At 59.6% G+C, this 13455-nt stretch overlaps 1 protein-coding gene across 2 annotated transcripts in view; it reads right to left on the bottom strand.

Annotated features, from left to right (window-relative positions):
- Window positions 1–12572, bottom strand: part of ECE1 (endothelin converting enzyme 1) — a 109949-nt gene extending 97377 nt beyond the window's left edge. The window contains exon 1 of one of the 2 annotated variants that reach the window (XM_070079132.1): window positions 12347–12572. Coding sequence is in view for 1 of the 2 variants with exons in the window: in XM_051858006.2 (XP_051713966.2) it covers window positions 12347–12349 (3 nt within the window). In the remaining variant the exon portion in view is untranslated. The remainder of the gene's footprint in view (window positions 1–12346) is intronic. The other variant, XM_051858006.2, reaches the window with a different exon arrangement.
- Window positions 12573–13455: the final 883 nt, after the last annotated feature.

The following is a 13455-nucleotide window of genomic DNA, read 5'->3' as shown; positions in this document are numbered from 1 at the left end:
CAACCCCAGTCTTGCCAGGTGCCGGGAATGCAGAGAGAAAGACGCCGGGCTCTGCTCCAGCGGAATTCTGTACCTCAATAAATCAGTCAATATTATGAGGCACTTAACGTATGGCAGGCACCAATCCTGGCCCCTCTCAAGAATCCCGTGGCTTCTTCAAGCCACCTGCGACAGTCTGGCACTAGCACCCTACCCACTTTCTTTATGCAGACACAGAGGCTGTGAACTTAGTCATGCGCCCGAGGCTGCTCAAGGACACGGCAGAGCTGGCCTGGGCCAGAGCTGGGGCTCCTGGCCTGCGTCAGCGCAGGGAGAGGAGACAGAGCAGAAACCTCAGCCCCAGGCGGCCTTGAGGGAGGGCAGTCCAGGGCAGAGACAGCGGGAGGTGGGGAGGCAGGGACCCGGGGAGGCAGGGACCCAGGACGGCGGGGCAAGGGCAGAGGGATGGCCGCAGGTACCAAGAGCAGCTTTGGAAAAGCGGATCGGGCCTAAAGGGTTTGAGACGTGCGCCAGTGCTGTCATCAGTGCCACCCACTCCTCCGCACAGCACGGAGCGCGCACTGCACCTGCTCTCTGAGCCGATCTTTCCAGGTTTAACATCTGGGACCCCCTGGAGGGAGGGGGCTGGCCTCGCTTCACAGATGGGAAGCCCAAGCCTCAGAGAGGAAAACTCACCTGCTATGAGGTCCCCTACAACCAAGGAGTTCAAGGTGCATCCAGGGTTCAAGCTCAAGTCAGTCCTAGGCCCCTGCTCTTAGCCGCTAGGCCACACGGCAAGGGACAAGCACTGCCGGGTGCGTGGTAGGGATCTGATGCAGAACGCGGGGAGCCCTGGGTTTTGCCCTGGGCATGCATTTAGTGTCCTGCTCCCCAGTTCGGGAAGACGCACGGCTGCAAGCCAGCCTGGGCCATGTGTGGGCCTGGGTGCTGGGGTGCTGATGTGATCAAGGCCCTGAGTGAAAGGTGTCTCAACCCTAACGGGGAAGTACAGTGAATGAGTCACAGCGAGACAGCCAACGCCAGCAACTTCCTCACCTCCCCTGCCCACCCGTGCTCCTCAGAGCTGGAAACCCTGCGAGTGAAGCCCACACGGACCACGCTTCCCAGCTCTCACGAGGCTCCCAGCGGCAGAACCACAGGAGCAGGAGCCACAGCCGCCTACCAAGGGTCTGCTCTGTGCACTGACCCAAGAGCTCCATGACATGACACCAGTTATCAGCCGCTTTTTCCAAGGTGGTTATGGGAAAGGTGTTATCATCACCCATTTCACAGAGTGGAAAACTGAGGCTCAGAAATGCTTACTCACCAAAGGTCACCTAGCTAGGGCCAAGTGGCAGAGCCAGGACCAGAAACTACATCTGTCTGGCTCTAAGAACCACATGTTTGGGGCCAGCATTGTGATGTAGCAAGTTAACCTGCTGCCTGCAATGCCAGCGTCCCATATTGGCATTGGTTCAAGTCCTGGCTGCTCCACTTTTGATGCAGCTCCCTCCTAATGCACCTGGTAGGGAAGAGAAAGATGGCTCAAGTGCTTGGGCCCCTGCACCCATGTGGGAGACCTGAAAGAAGCTCCTGGCTCCTGGCTTCACCCTGGCCCAGCCCAGGCCATTGTAGCCATTTGGAGAGTGAACCAGCAGATGGAAGACCACTCTCTCTGTCTCTACCTCTCTGTAATTCTGCCTTTCAAATCAATCAATCAATCAATCTTTAAAAAAAAAAAAAACACTTTTTAAAAAAATTATTTGAAAGGCAGAGTTACAGAGAGAGAGACAGAGACCTTCTATCATCTGCTGCTTCCCTCCTCAAATGCTGCAGTGGCCAGGTTGGGCCAGGCCAAAGCCAGGAGCCAGGAGCTTCATCCAGGTCTCCCACATGGGTGCAGGGGCCCCAGCATTTGGGCAAGAACTTGCTGCTGCTTTTCCAGGTACATTAGCAGGGAGCTGGATGGGAAGTGGAGCAGCCAGGACTCGAACCAGTGCTCAGATAGGATGTTGGTACATAAGTAGTAGCTGTACCCACCACACCACAATACCAGCCCCTAAGTCCCACTTATTAAGCAGAAAGGGCACTAGATTCAGAGTCCACAGGTCAGGGCCCAAGCTTGCTGTGTGGCCTCAGGCCAGTCCATTTTCCTTTCTGAGACTTTGTCTCCCCATAGGGACGCTGGTCCAGATGACAACACTCCTATTCCCACTCACACACTGCGACCTCTCATGCCCTCCTTCCCCCTGCCCACTACACCGGAACCCAGTGGGAAGCGAGTAACCACACCGAGGATACTTGGGCAAGGGATGATGAGGTCACCTTCCTGCGGCCACCTTCTGCTGAGACCAGCTCAGCACAGCCTGGAACCACAAAGCCACAGAGAATTTCCTCCGGGCCAGCATGGGTACAGCAGTCCAGAGGGCAGAGGGCTGGGCACCCGCTTGCACCATCACTCCTCTGCCCCACTGCTCACAGGGATGGGGTGATAGAACCGTGGTGGCTTTGAGAGAACCCCTGGCTCACCCCGGGAAGCAGAGCTCAGGTGGGGTTTGATGGACAGGTCTGCCCCGCCCACCCTGCCCTGGGCCAGGGGCATCTCCAAGCATCTCCAAGCATCAGGGACACATGCTGACTTCTCCCCATCCCCTCAAACAGATCCTGGAGAAGCCCCCTGGGCCCCAGCACAGGTGAACATGGAGCCCCTCTCACCTCTCCCCTGGCACTGGCCTCCCTGCCTCACTCCTGTCCCCTACAGCCCACCCCCCACACAGCCACCAGGGCCTCCCCAGTGCAAACCACAGGGCGCCACCTCTGAGGGGCCTTCCAGAGGCTTCCCATCACTTTTTTCCTTTTTTTTTTTTAAGATTTATTTATTTAATTGTTTGTTTGAAGTTCAGAGTTACACAGAGAGAGAAGGAGAAGCAGAGGGAGAGAGAGGTCTTCCATCCGCTGGTTCACTCCCCAATTGGCTGCAATGGCCAGAGCTGCGCCGATCTGAAGCCAGGAGCCAGGAGCTTCTTCCAGGTCCCCACACAAGTGCAGGGGCCCACGGACTTGGGCCATCTTCTACTGCTTTCCCAGGCCTCAGCAGAGAGCTGGACCGGAAGTGGAGCAGCTGGGGCTAGAATCGACACCCATATAGGATGCGGGCACTGCAGGCGGCGGCTCTACCCCCTATGGCACAGCACTGGCAACTTCCCATCATTTTCACAATGAAACGCCAACTTCCCCCGGTCCCTATGCCACCTTCCCACCCCTTTCCCCTGGCTGTCTCTGCCCAGCCATATCGGCCTTCCTGCGCCCCCACTTGCCAAGTTGCTTATTTCTGCCTCAGGCCCTTTGCACGGGTTGTTCTGTCTGCTGGGAACTCCACCCTGCCACGTCTGTGCCCAGCTGGTCCCTCCTTAAGCTCCAGGACTCAGCTCCGGCCACCCACCTGGAGCAGCCTCCCGCCCCTTGCCGCCATCGCCCCATTTTCTCTTCTCTCTGGGGAGATCCTTCGGGTGGGTGGCTTGGGTTGCTGGCTTCATCTCTGGCTTCCTTCCCTAGAATGTGGCTCCTCGAGGGCAGGGTCTGGCTGCCTCGCTGCTCTGTCTGCACAACGAGGGAGGCCTTTCTTGGGCCCCACGACACCCTGCAGGTGCACCCAGAGCGGCGGTGAACGGCTGCAAGACACAGAGCCAGGGAAGGGCAGGATCCACGGTGCAAGGCTGCCTCTGCCAGACCTACTGGGTGGGGCTCCCTTGGCTGGGTGGGGGTCTCACCCCAGGAGGTCTGATGCACCACGAGTCAGGGAGGGAGGGGAGCAGGGCTGAGGAGCCGCCCCACTCCTACCAGCAGTCTTCCCGCAGAGCTCTGGGAGGCAGGACAACAGGGAAGTGGGGAGCTCAGGACACGGGAGCAAACAGTGCCCGTAGTGGGGTCCCAGAGAGCTGGGAGCCCACAACACACCCTGCGTTCTGCAGAAAGGGAAAGGGCAGGAAGGGACTTGCTCAAGGTCAGCCAGCCGATCCCTTGTAGACCCTTGTGACCCAGGGTCTCCGGGCCCGGGACCCCTGCCCTGCCCTGGGTAGCACCGGGTAAAGCCCAGGGTCTGGACGGGATGCCAGCTCTGAGCTGCCAGTCCCTAGGGGGAGGGGCCAGGCAGCTGAGCAGGCCCGAGGCATTAGGGCTGAGGAAGGATGCACATTCCCTCCTTCTTTTTTTTTTTTTTTTTTTTTTTGACAGGCAGAGTTAGACAGTGAAAGAGAGAGAAAGGTCTTCCTTCCATTGGTTCATCTCCCAAATGGCCACTACGGCCAGGAGCCAGGTGCTTCCTCCTGGTCTCTCATGTGGGTGCAGGGCCCAAGGACTTGGGCCATCCTCCACTACCTTGCTGGGCCACAGCAGAGAGCTGGACTAGAAGAGGAGCAACCGGGACTAGAACCAGCACCCCAACCGGGACTAGAACTCAGGGTGCCGGCGCCGCAGCGCCAGCCTCATTCCCTCCTTCTTTCAAAACACACTCTCCGAGGGCAGAGATCAATGACATACCCTGAACGTGCAGCATCCAGAGGGCAGGGAGTGCCTAGGGCTGTGGAGAGACAGGGCAGGTGCTGGAGTGCATTGGGCTGAGGCCCTGCATTCCACAGAGCGCGCACGGGGTTCAAGTCCCAGCTACTCTGCACTGCCGGTCCGGCTCCCTGCTAACGTGCCTGGAAGGCAGCAGATGACGGCTCAGGTCCTGGGTCCCTGCCACCCACGTGAGAAACCCACATAAAGTTCCTGGCTTCTGACTTTGGCCCGGCCCAGCCCTGGAGACTGGGGGCATCAGAGAACCAGTGGAAAGAAGATTCAATCTCTCTCTCTCTCTCTGCCTTTCAAATAAATAAATATTTAAGTATATATAATATATATAAATAATATAATATATAAGAAAACCCACGTAACAGTGACCCTCAGAGCCAGCTTGCACACTGCTAAGATGTTCCCGAGAGCAGTGAGTGCTTAGTCTGCAAAGAGCAGTCCCAAACCGGGAGCCACCCGTGTCACACACGGACAATGGCCTGTGCATCCACCGAACACAGCAGGACTCAGCTGGAAACGGAGCAGACACTGGCACAGGTGACAACACCAGACCTCAAGAACTCTCAGTACTTACAACACCACCCGGTGCCTCACAAACCTGTATGATTTTCAAGGGTCAGTTAAATGTTTTTTAAAAAGCAACAGGAGTGAGTGTTTGGCACCGCGGTTAAGATGCCCCTTGGGGGTGCCTGCATTCCACACAGCAGTGCTTAGCTTGAGTCCCGGCTCTGCTTCCTGGTAACATGCGCCCTGGGAGGCAGCAGGTGAGGGCTCAAGTGGACAGATTCCTACCACCCACGTGGGAGACCCAGAGGGAGTTCCAGGCTTCTGATTTAGGCCTGGCCCAGTCCCAGGTAGGCATTTGGAGAGTGAACCCGTGGACAAAAGCCCTCTCCCCCCCCCTTGCTTGCTGCCTTACAAATAAAATTAAAATAAATAATAAATAAAAGGTTAAAGACAACAAACAGGCGGAGCTGAAGGAAACCTGACCCAACAGAGTGTATGCCTACGGATCATGCAGATCAAAGTCAAAGCCAGGCCACACTGCCTGGCACAGAAGGCACTTCAGTGACGGCCTCCTGCAGGGCCACTGGGTGGGGATGGGGGGACAAAGGAACGCACATTTGCAAACACAGAGCTGCAGAAGATGTGCACCCCTCACCTGTGTGACCCCTCCCCTGTGCGACCCCTCCCCTGTGAGCCCCTCACCTGTGACCCCGGCTGCACAGCCTCCACCCTCAGGGCAATGCCTGGCCTCCGTGGCATAGTCCCAATGGTCCCCACACCCACAGCCGCTCCCAGCCGTGGAGCCCCGCATGTGCCAGCACCAGGCTGGGTTCTTTGCAAACAGAATCGTCCTGTCCTATCTGTATGAAATGGGCCCTAGGAGCTCCATAGGCAGAGGAAAACAAAGAGGTGACTACCTTCCGAAGTGACAGCACAGCGCCACGGAGCCAGCCCCAAAACCAAGCTGTGCCCACTGCCTGGGGGTCGCCTCTCCCTGCCCTCCCGTCCCACACTGCCTGCTTGGACCCCTCCCCTGGAAGCTGTCCCTCCCCGCCCCCAGAGCTGGAGGGGCAGCTCCTGTGTGTGCTGGACTGGGCTTCTGCGACAGAGCTGCCTAGGAAATGCGTCCTTCCTCCCCTGACGCCCTCCCTCACCCCTCTCACGGCCACACATCTGAGGTCAGCACGGGCTTGGACCTCTGCCCAGGAAGAAGGGACTCCAAAGCCGGGCAGCTGGGAGTGCGGGCTTGGCTAACGGGCCTTCTTAATCCCTGGGCTCCCCCAGCCCAGCTGTGGCCCGAGTGCCAGGAGGGCGGGAGCACAGAGGCCCCACCCTTGGCTCCAGTTCCCGAGTGATGTAACCCACGCGGGGCCAGGATCCCGAGGCTCATAAAGCACTTATTGAGAACAACAGGTCCCCCCACCCCACCCTGTGCGCGCATGCGTGTACACACACACACACACACACACACACACTGTATTCTGTTGTTATGCTGAGTGCGGTGAGCATCTCCCATTCATTGTCACTGCCCAGCGCCACCAGAGACCATTAGGATCCCATTCCACAGAGGCAGCAAGGAGGGGGTGGCCCAGAGAGGTCAAGCCAGGCCCGCATGACCAGGAGCCTTGCTGGCCATCCTACAGCCACGGCTCAAACACTTGGGGTCATCCGTCCTATCTTACAGATGGGAAGACTGAGGCCCAGAAAGGGAGAGGCCCCTTGAACTGTTAGTGGCAGAGCTTGGCTGGAAGCCAGGTCTCTACCCTTGGCCTTGCTTTCAATTACAGGCCAGAGCCGCTGCAAAGCAGGCCAGGCAGGCCACATGCACCTGGACCGGGAGGGAGGAGGCTCAGGTTCCAGGCAGAGGTAAATATTGACAGGGCTGTGTTTACACTGCAACCCGACTCCTCCTGGCTCCGGCCCAGCCTCGGAGGCCAGGGAGCCAGGGGAAGGAAGCTGGAAGGTGGAGGCTGGGTGAGGAGGATGTGGGGAAAGTGACTTCTGGGCCAGGGGTGCTCTTGCTCGCCCTGCTAATAGCGGTCTGGGTCAGAAAGCCTGGGACGTCTCCAGCAAGGGGACCCTGGGCAGTACCCAGGCCAGGGAGATGGGTGCGTGGTCTGGGGGTACCCAGCCTGGGCTCAAGTCCTAGCTCTGCCCTGACTGGCAGGGGATACGCTAGCAGTCCAAGACGTCGGGGGGGGGGGAGGGGCAAGGCTCTGCTAACCTGCTAACCACGGAGCGGAGCGCAGGACAAAGGTGAGAGGTGAATGGCCAGCCCCAGCGTGCTCCCGAGGCCTGCGGCTCCTGCCACGGGGCAGGGCGGGCAGGGGCTCTCCCAGGAAGGCCAACTTTCTCCTAAATTCAGTGGGAATAGCTTAGAATCTTGAGGAATCAGGAGGCCCACCCAGGTCCAGTCCCTAATTCCTAGGTGACCTAAGTCTTGGCTTTCACAGCTCGAAAGCAGGGATGCCCCACTCCCTGGCGTCAAGGTGGCCATCAGAGCGCACCTGTGAGTGCCGGGGACACAGCGGCTGCTCGCGTAGCCCCTTGGACCTAGGTGGCGGCTCAGGCCCCTTTAATGCAAGTCCTCTGCTGCGGCCAGAGGCTCGAGCAGGCAGGCCCAACTCCCTCTCAAGCCCTCGGGTGGCCTAACTGTTCTAGAAATGCGCTTCTCTGTGTAGGCCCCCTCCCAAACCCCAGGAGCCCGTGTGGAGGAGGTACCAATCCCTAAATTACCAGTGGGGCAGGAGCCAGGCGCTGGCCACCCAGCATCACCCTGGCAGTGGGTGCAGCTGCGGCCACCCGTCCACTAAGCTCGGTGCCCCCACCCCTGCCGTGACTCTTCGAGGACTGCTGAGCCCTTCCTCATGGCTAGCCCTCCCCTGGGCATTGCCACCTCTTGTGGCCCTGGCCACGATGACTGGCATGGCATCCCAGGCTGGTACTCGCCACTTTTCCTTCCTGCTCTAGTAGATCCAAGGCCCCGGAAGCCAGCAGCCTGGCTGGTTATTTGCCTGGGAGGAGGGCACGGGGGTGTGAGGCAGGGTCCTGCCGGTGCTACCCTAACGGGTCCCCTGCCTGCAGCAGCTCTCCCCCTACCCTTTCTTCATAAAGAGCCCGCATCATCTCAAAATGCGAACCTGACCAGGTCACTCCCCTCACTCTAAACTCCTGAGTGGCTCCCCATTGCCCTTAGGACGAAGCCCAACTCCTTCACCCAAGTGCACGAGTCCTCGGCCACCTCCCTGGCAGCCGCCCCTGCTATCTAGAGGAGCCCGTTCCTGAAGGCACCATATTCCGGGATCCTGCAGGGGCCCAAACGCTCTTCCCTGCGCCTCTGTTTAGGCTGCAGCTTGAATATTGTATCCTCAGGGAATCTCTTGTGATCCCAGTTCCCCTCTGCTCCGGCAGCCCTCCTGTCTCCAGGGCAACAGTAATGGTCCTTGTAATTTCTGCTCTGCACCTGCTGTCGGAAGAGGCGCCTGTGGGTCGGGTTCGCACTGCCCACAGCCCCAGCCCTAGTACTCCGCCAGGCAGATTGCTGGGTGAATGGATGAACGGAGCACTTTAGCCATGGCAGGGGTGCTCCCTTAGTCAACTAAAGAAAAATAACTGGGACAGGTGTTGTGGCACGGTGGCACAAGCCCACGCTTGGGGCACCCACATGCCATTATCTGCTGGAATCCCGGCTACTCTGCTTCCAATCCAGCTTCCTGCTGATGCACCTGGAAGCCAGCAGGGGATGGACCAGGTACCCGGGCCCCTGCCACGCACATGGGAGATCCAGATGGCGTTTCTGGCTCCTGGCGTCAGCCTGACCCAGCACTGGCTGTTGCAGGCACGATCTCTCTCTTTCTCTCCCTTTTTGCCTTTCAAATAAAATATATAAATAATTTTTAAAAACCTCTCAATCATTTAGAAATAGAGAGAGGAAAAAATCGAGCTGAAGAGCCGAGTTGTAAACATTTGCTGGCGGTTCCTGCCTCACACAGACATGGACACTGGGCAAGCTGGTCCGGTCCCAAGTGACGCCCGAAACATTCAGATCCTGTTCCTCTCCTCACACCACCCGTCTCTGCAGTTTCTGTCTGGGAAATGATGTATTTACTCTTAAAAAAAAAAAAAAAAAAAAAACAAAACAAAAAAAAACAATATCTTTGTTTACCCACAACCAACTGCAGCAATGCAAGGAAACGTGAGTAACCCAGTTACCAGCACAGCACTGGTGCCCAGGGGGAGGGCATGTTCTGGGAACCCCGCAGAGTGGCTCTGGGGCCTGTGGCTCCCCTCCCACCCTCCAGCAAGGACACATGCCCTCACTCTTAACAGTTTCTGCATCCACTGCACCCTCTGCTATCCCAAGGAGCAAATCTGCCCCACTGGGCAGGAAAGGGGCATGGATGGATGACCCAAGGTCACACGGGATTCCAACGCTGCACAGTCAAGGTCATACCCAACCCCCACTCCAGCCTAAACTCAGCCCCCAGCTTGGAAGGTGAAGGAACATTCTCAAGGCACTACTATGGCAGATCACCTGACCCATGTGCCTGGTTCCTGTTCCAGCCCTCTGGGAGGTTGGTACCTGCTCAGGCTCTCTCTTGCTCTGTGACTCCTGGCCACCCCCCAACCCGCGTGCATGCACACCCCCGCTCTGTGCCTGCTGCTGGGTGGTCTGAGGACAAGCACAAGCAGGAGACATAGGCTGGAGTAGGGGTTCCACCCAGGGCTTAAGAGCAGCCTGAGGCTCTGCCAAGGGGGAGAGACCTGGGCCGGGAGCTGGGGGCCCAGCAGGGAGCCTCAGCGGGACAACAGGAAGCACCCTTGGGGCGGGGAGGAACCCTGGAGGGGCGGGGCCACTGAGTTTGTTTAACACCCACAGAGCAGGGGATCCAGGGAACAAGCACTGGCAGTCCTGGGTCACCCCAGCTCAGGAGGACATCGGTCCAGGGCCCAGTGTTTAGAGCAAACCAAAATGACAAGGGCCGAAGAGGCCTGCCGTCAGCCTCCACCCCACCCACTCAAGTGCGTCAGCAAGGACGGTGGGGACGCCACCCCAGCCCGCCTCATGCCCTCGTGCTTGGCCCTGCCACCGCTCTAGCACGCCCACTTTCTCCTCCTCCAGCCTCACGGTGGCCTTTCCTGTGCCCTCACACCTTGGGTCTTCTATCACTCAGGTCGCATCTCTCCGGCCAGGACGGCACCCTTGTGTAGCAAGACAGCTCTTCTAGACAGGCTACCCAGCTAGGCCTGGGTGGAGAGCGCCAGACCACAGGAAGCACAGTGTTTTCACGGCTCTTCCTCCTCCTTTGCATAGGGTTTGGCACACAGCAAGTACTCAGCACATCTCTGCTGAGCTGCGAACTGTCCTGGAAGCACCACTGTGCTGTCTTTCCCCCACCAACAGGGCCGACTTTAATCCTTCTTCCAGACCAGCAAACAGGTCAGACGGCAGGGAGAACTTCCCACCCAGAGCTCAAGGCTGCGAAAGAAAGGCAGCAGCTGCTCTCGCAGCGCCCGCTCATGGGGCCACCTCAGGAGGGCGCTAACCATCCCTCGGGAGGGTGAGCGCTAACGTCCCATCTCACAGAAGAGGAACCTGGAGCTCAGGGCGACAGAGCCACAGGACCAGACATCCTGTGTGGGACTGGAGGAGCCGGGACTCAAACCCAATCACCTGATCCAAAGCCTGGGGTCTTCCCAATGGGCTGGGAAACCCCTCAGGCTGGCAGGCTCTGAAAAGTGTCCCCAAAGGCGAGAAAGAAAAAGTCTTCTTTCTGAGTGACTTGGACCGGGCTGGGCTGAGAGGCAGTGTGGAGGATGAAACCACAAAGCCTAACGCTCTCACCTCGCCCCTGCATAACAGGTAGCGCGTGGCTTGCCACCCAAACCATCGAGCAGGGGCGAGTTCTAACCCAGGGGATGGGTGCGGTCCAAGATGGTCTCTAAGCAGCCTCTGACGCAGTACAGCGCTGGACTCTGGAGAGGCCAGTGTGGTACCCGAGGGTGGAAGGGACTAGCCGGGTAAGAAGACAGGACAAAGTGGAAGGGCAGATTAAGCTGCTGCTGGTGATGCCAGCATCCCATTTCAGACCGGCAGTTCGAGTCCCAGCTGCTCCACTTCCAATGCAGCTCCTGGCTAATGACTGCGTCTGGGAAGGCAGCAGATGATGGTTCAAGTCCTTGGGCCACTGCCATCCGCATGGGAGACCTGGATGGAGTTCCTGGCTTTCCGGCTTTGGCCTGGGCCAGCCCTAGCTGTTGCAGATATTTGGGAAGTAAAACAGCAGGTGGAAGATCTCTGTCACCATGCCTTCCAAATAAAAATGTTTAAAGGTGGGGGAGGGGGGCTAGGTACTTGTGGGGAGTGGGGCTGGAAAGGAAGTTGTCCCAGGCACAGCAAGGGCTGGCCTGGGGGTCCTACCCGGTTCTTACCCGGGCATCACAGAAATCACTGACACATGCCCTCAGGCCCCACGTGATTTGTACCCATTTCACAGGACACTGACCAGGACTGGGAGAGAGAACCCGAGGGGCCTGTCCATGGGAAAAGAAGCCACACAGGAGGCCGCCTCCACCCAGGGATGGAGAGGCAGCAACCAGGCCCTGGGCTCTGGCGCCACAGACCTCCCTCCTCCAAACAGCCCTCCAACGGCCCAGCCTGGAGCTAGCAATTTCTGTCCTGTAGAGACCCCCATGAAATTCCTCCCCTGGACAACTCCCCCTTCTCCCTGATACCTCTGCCCACCCCAGTGTGAGGACTCATTGCAAGGAGATGTTGGGGAGATGGGCTGGTCTTCGGACAGCGGCCACCTCCACCCTATGCCAGCAGGAGCGGCGGCGATGCCAGTGCCAGTGCCAAAGCACTCCATACGCGCTCTGCCACCCACGACGCACCTCGTCCAGCCTCAGATCTACCTCGGCGTCCAGGGGCGCCCAGGTTCGGGTGGATCCAGACACCTCGGAACTGCCGCCCGCGCGAATACTACCCAGCCCTGCAGCCCAGGGTGTCCAAGCCAGGCCAGGTCCGGGGACTTCCGGATACCCCAAATCAGACCGCACCAAGTGTCGCCAAGCTGAAGCGACCACCCTGAGCTCTCCACAGCCGGCCCCGGCCAGTCGCCTCCCCACGGAATCAGGGGCAGCGCGGCCGGCGAGCCGAGCCCAGCCGGACGCCCCCCTCCCCGACTCGCGCCTGCAGGGAGCCGGCGCCCAGCCCCCCGCGGGCCGGGCCGCCCCGGGTGCCATCCGCGGCGCTGCTCCCAGGACCTGGAGGCTGAGCGGCACTCACCATAGCTCGCCCCGTTCCGGCCCGCGCCGCTCCTGGTCTGGCTCCAGCCCGCGGATCCCACTCCCGGCTCCCGGCTCCCGCTCCGGCTCCCGGCTCCCGGCTCCGACTCCGGCTCCCGCTCCGGCTCCGGCTCCCGCTCCGGCTCGTGCTCCGGCTCCCACCGCGCTGCTAGGAATGCGCGGCTGCCCGGCCCCGGCGGCGCGCTCGGCTCCCCGCAGGCGGGCAAGCGGCTCGGGGCCCCATCCCGGGAGGCGGGGCCCTCTCGGGGCCAATGGCGGGGCGCGTGGGCGCGGGCCGGGGCGGTGCAGCCAATCCCGCCCCGCGAGTTTCTTAACCCTCGGTGCGCCGGACGCTCTCGGACCCGGCTGTGCGGAGACCCGGGGCGGCGGCGAGGGCGGGCCCGTCGGCGCTTCAGGCTGCGGGGTCCAGGCCACGCTGAGACCAGCCTTGGGGGCAGGGTGAGCCGCGGGAAGGTTTAGCTGTGTCCAGTGCGGGCGCAGGGTGCTGGGTGACCTTTGTCTCCTGCCTGGCGCCTGCAAGCATCAGTGTGCTCTGTGTATGTGCTGTGTGTGTGTCATGTATGGGCCCCGTGTGTGCACTGTGTGTACGTGTGTTCTCCGGGTGTGCATTGTATTGCTGCGTGTGGCTGTGTGTGCTTATGGGCGTGTGTGTGTGCATGTGTCTACGCGCATGTCTCTGTGTGTGGGGTGAGGATGTGTGTTTATATGTGTGTTTATCCTGTGTGTGTGTGTGTGTGTGTGTGACTTTGTGATTGTTTATACTTGTGTCGTGCTGAGCTGTGGAGAGCATAGCAGGTAAAGGATGAGCCCAGATCTCCCAGCGGGACCAGGATGTGGGTTTGAAGGATGTGAAGGAAGTCCTGGGCCCTGCCTACCAGCTGCCCACTGGGGAGGGAGGCTTGAATTGGCTGGAGATGCAAATGGAGTCAGGGAGCAAGACCCTCCGCGGAGTGGCTGGCAGTGCCCCTGGCCAGCTGCTGGCCCAGAGTGAACTCAGGCGTGGCGGGGAGGAAGTCTGGAGCCGGAGCTAGATTCCAAAGGAGACCATCTGCTCCCGGCCAGTGTGGGAACCGAGGGCAGGGAGGAGGC

This window comes from Oryctolagus cuniculus, chromosome 7 (genome assembly GCF_964237555.1).
Source record: "Oryctolagus cuniculus chromosome 7, mOryCun1.1, whole genome shotgun sequence".
NCBI lineage: Eukaryota > Metazoa > Chordata > Mammalia > Lagomorpha > Leporidae > Oryctolagus > Oryctolagus cuniculus.
The sequence above is the reverse complement of the archived record's forward strand: the minus strand, read 5'-3'. Positions and strand labels throughout refer to the sequence as shown.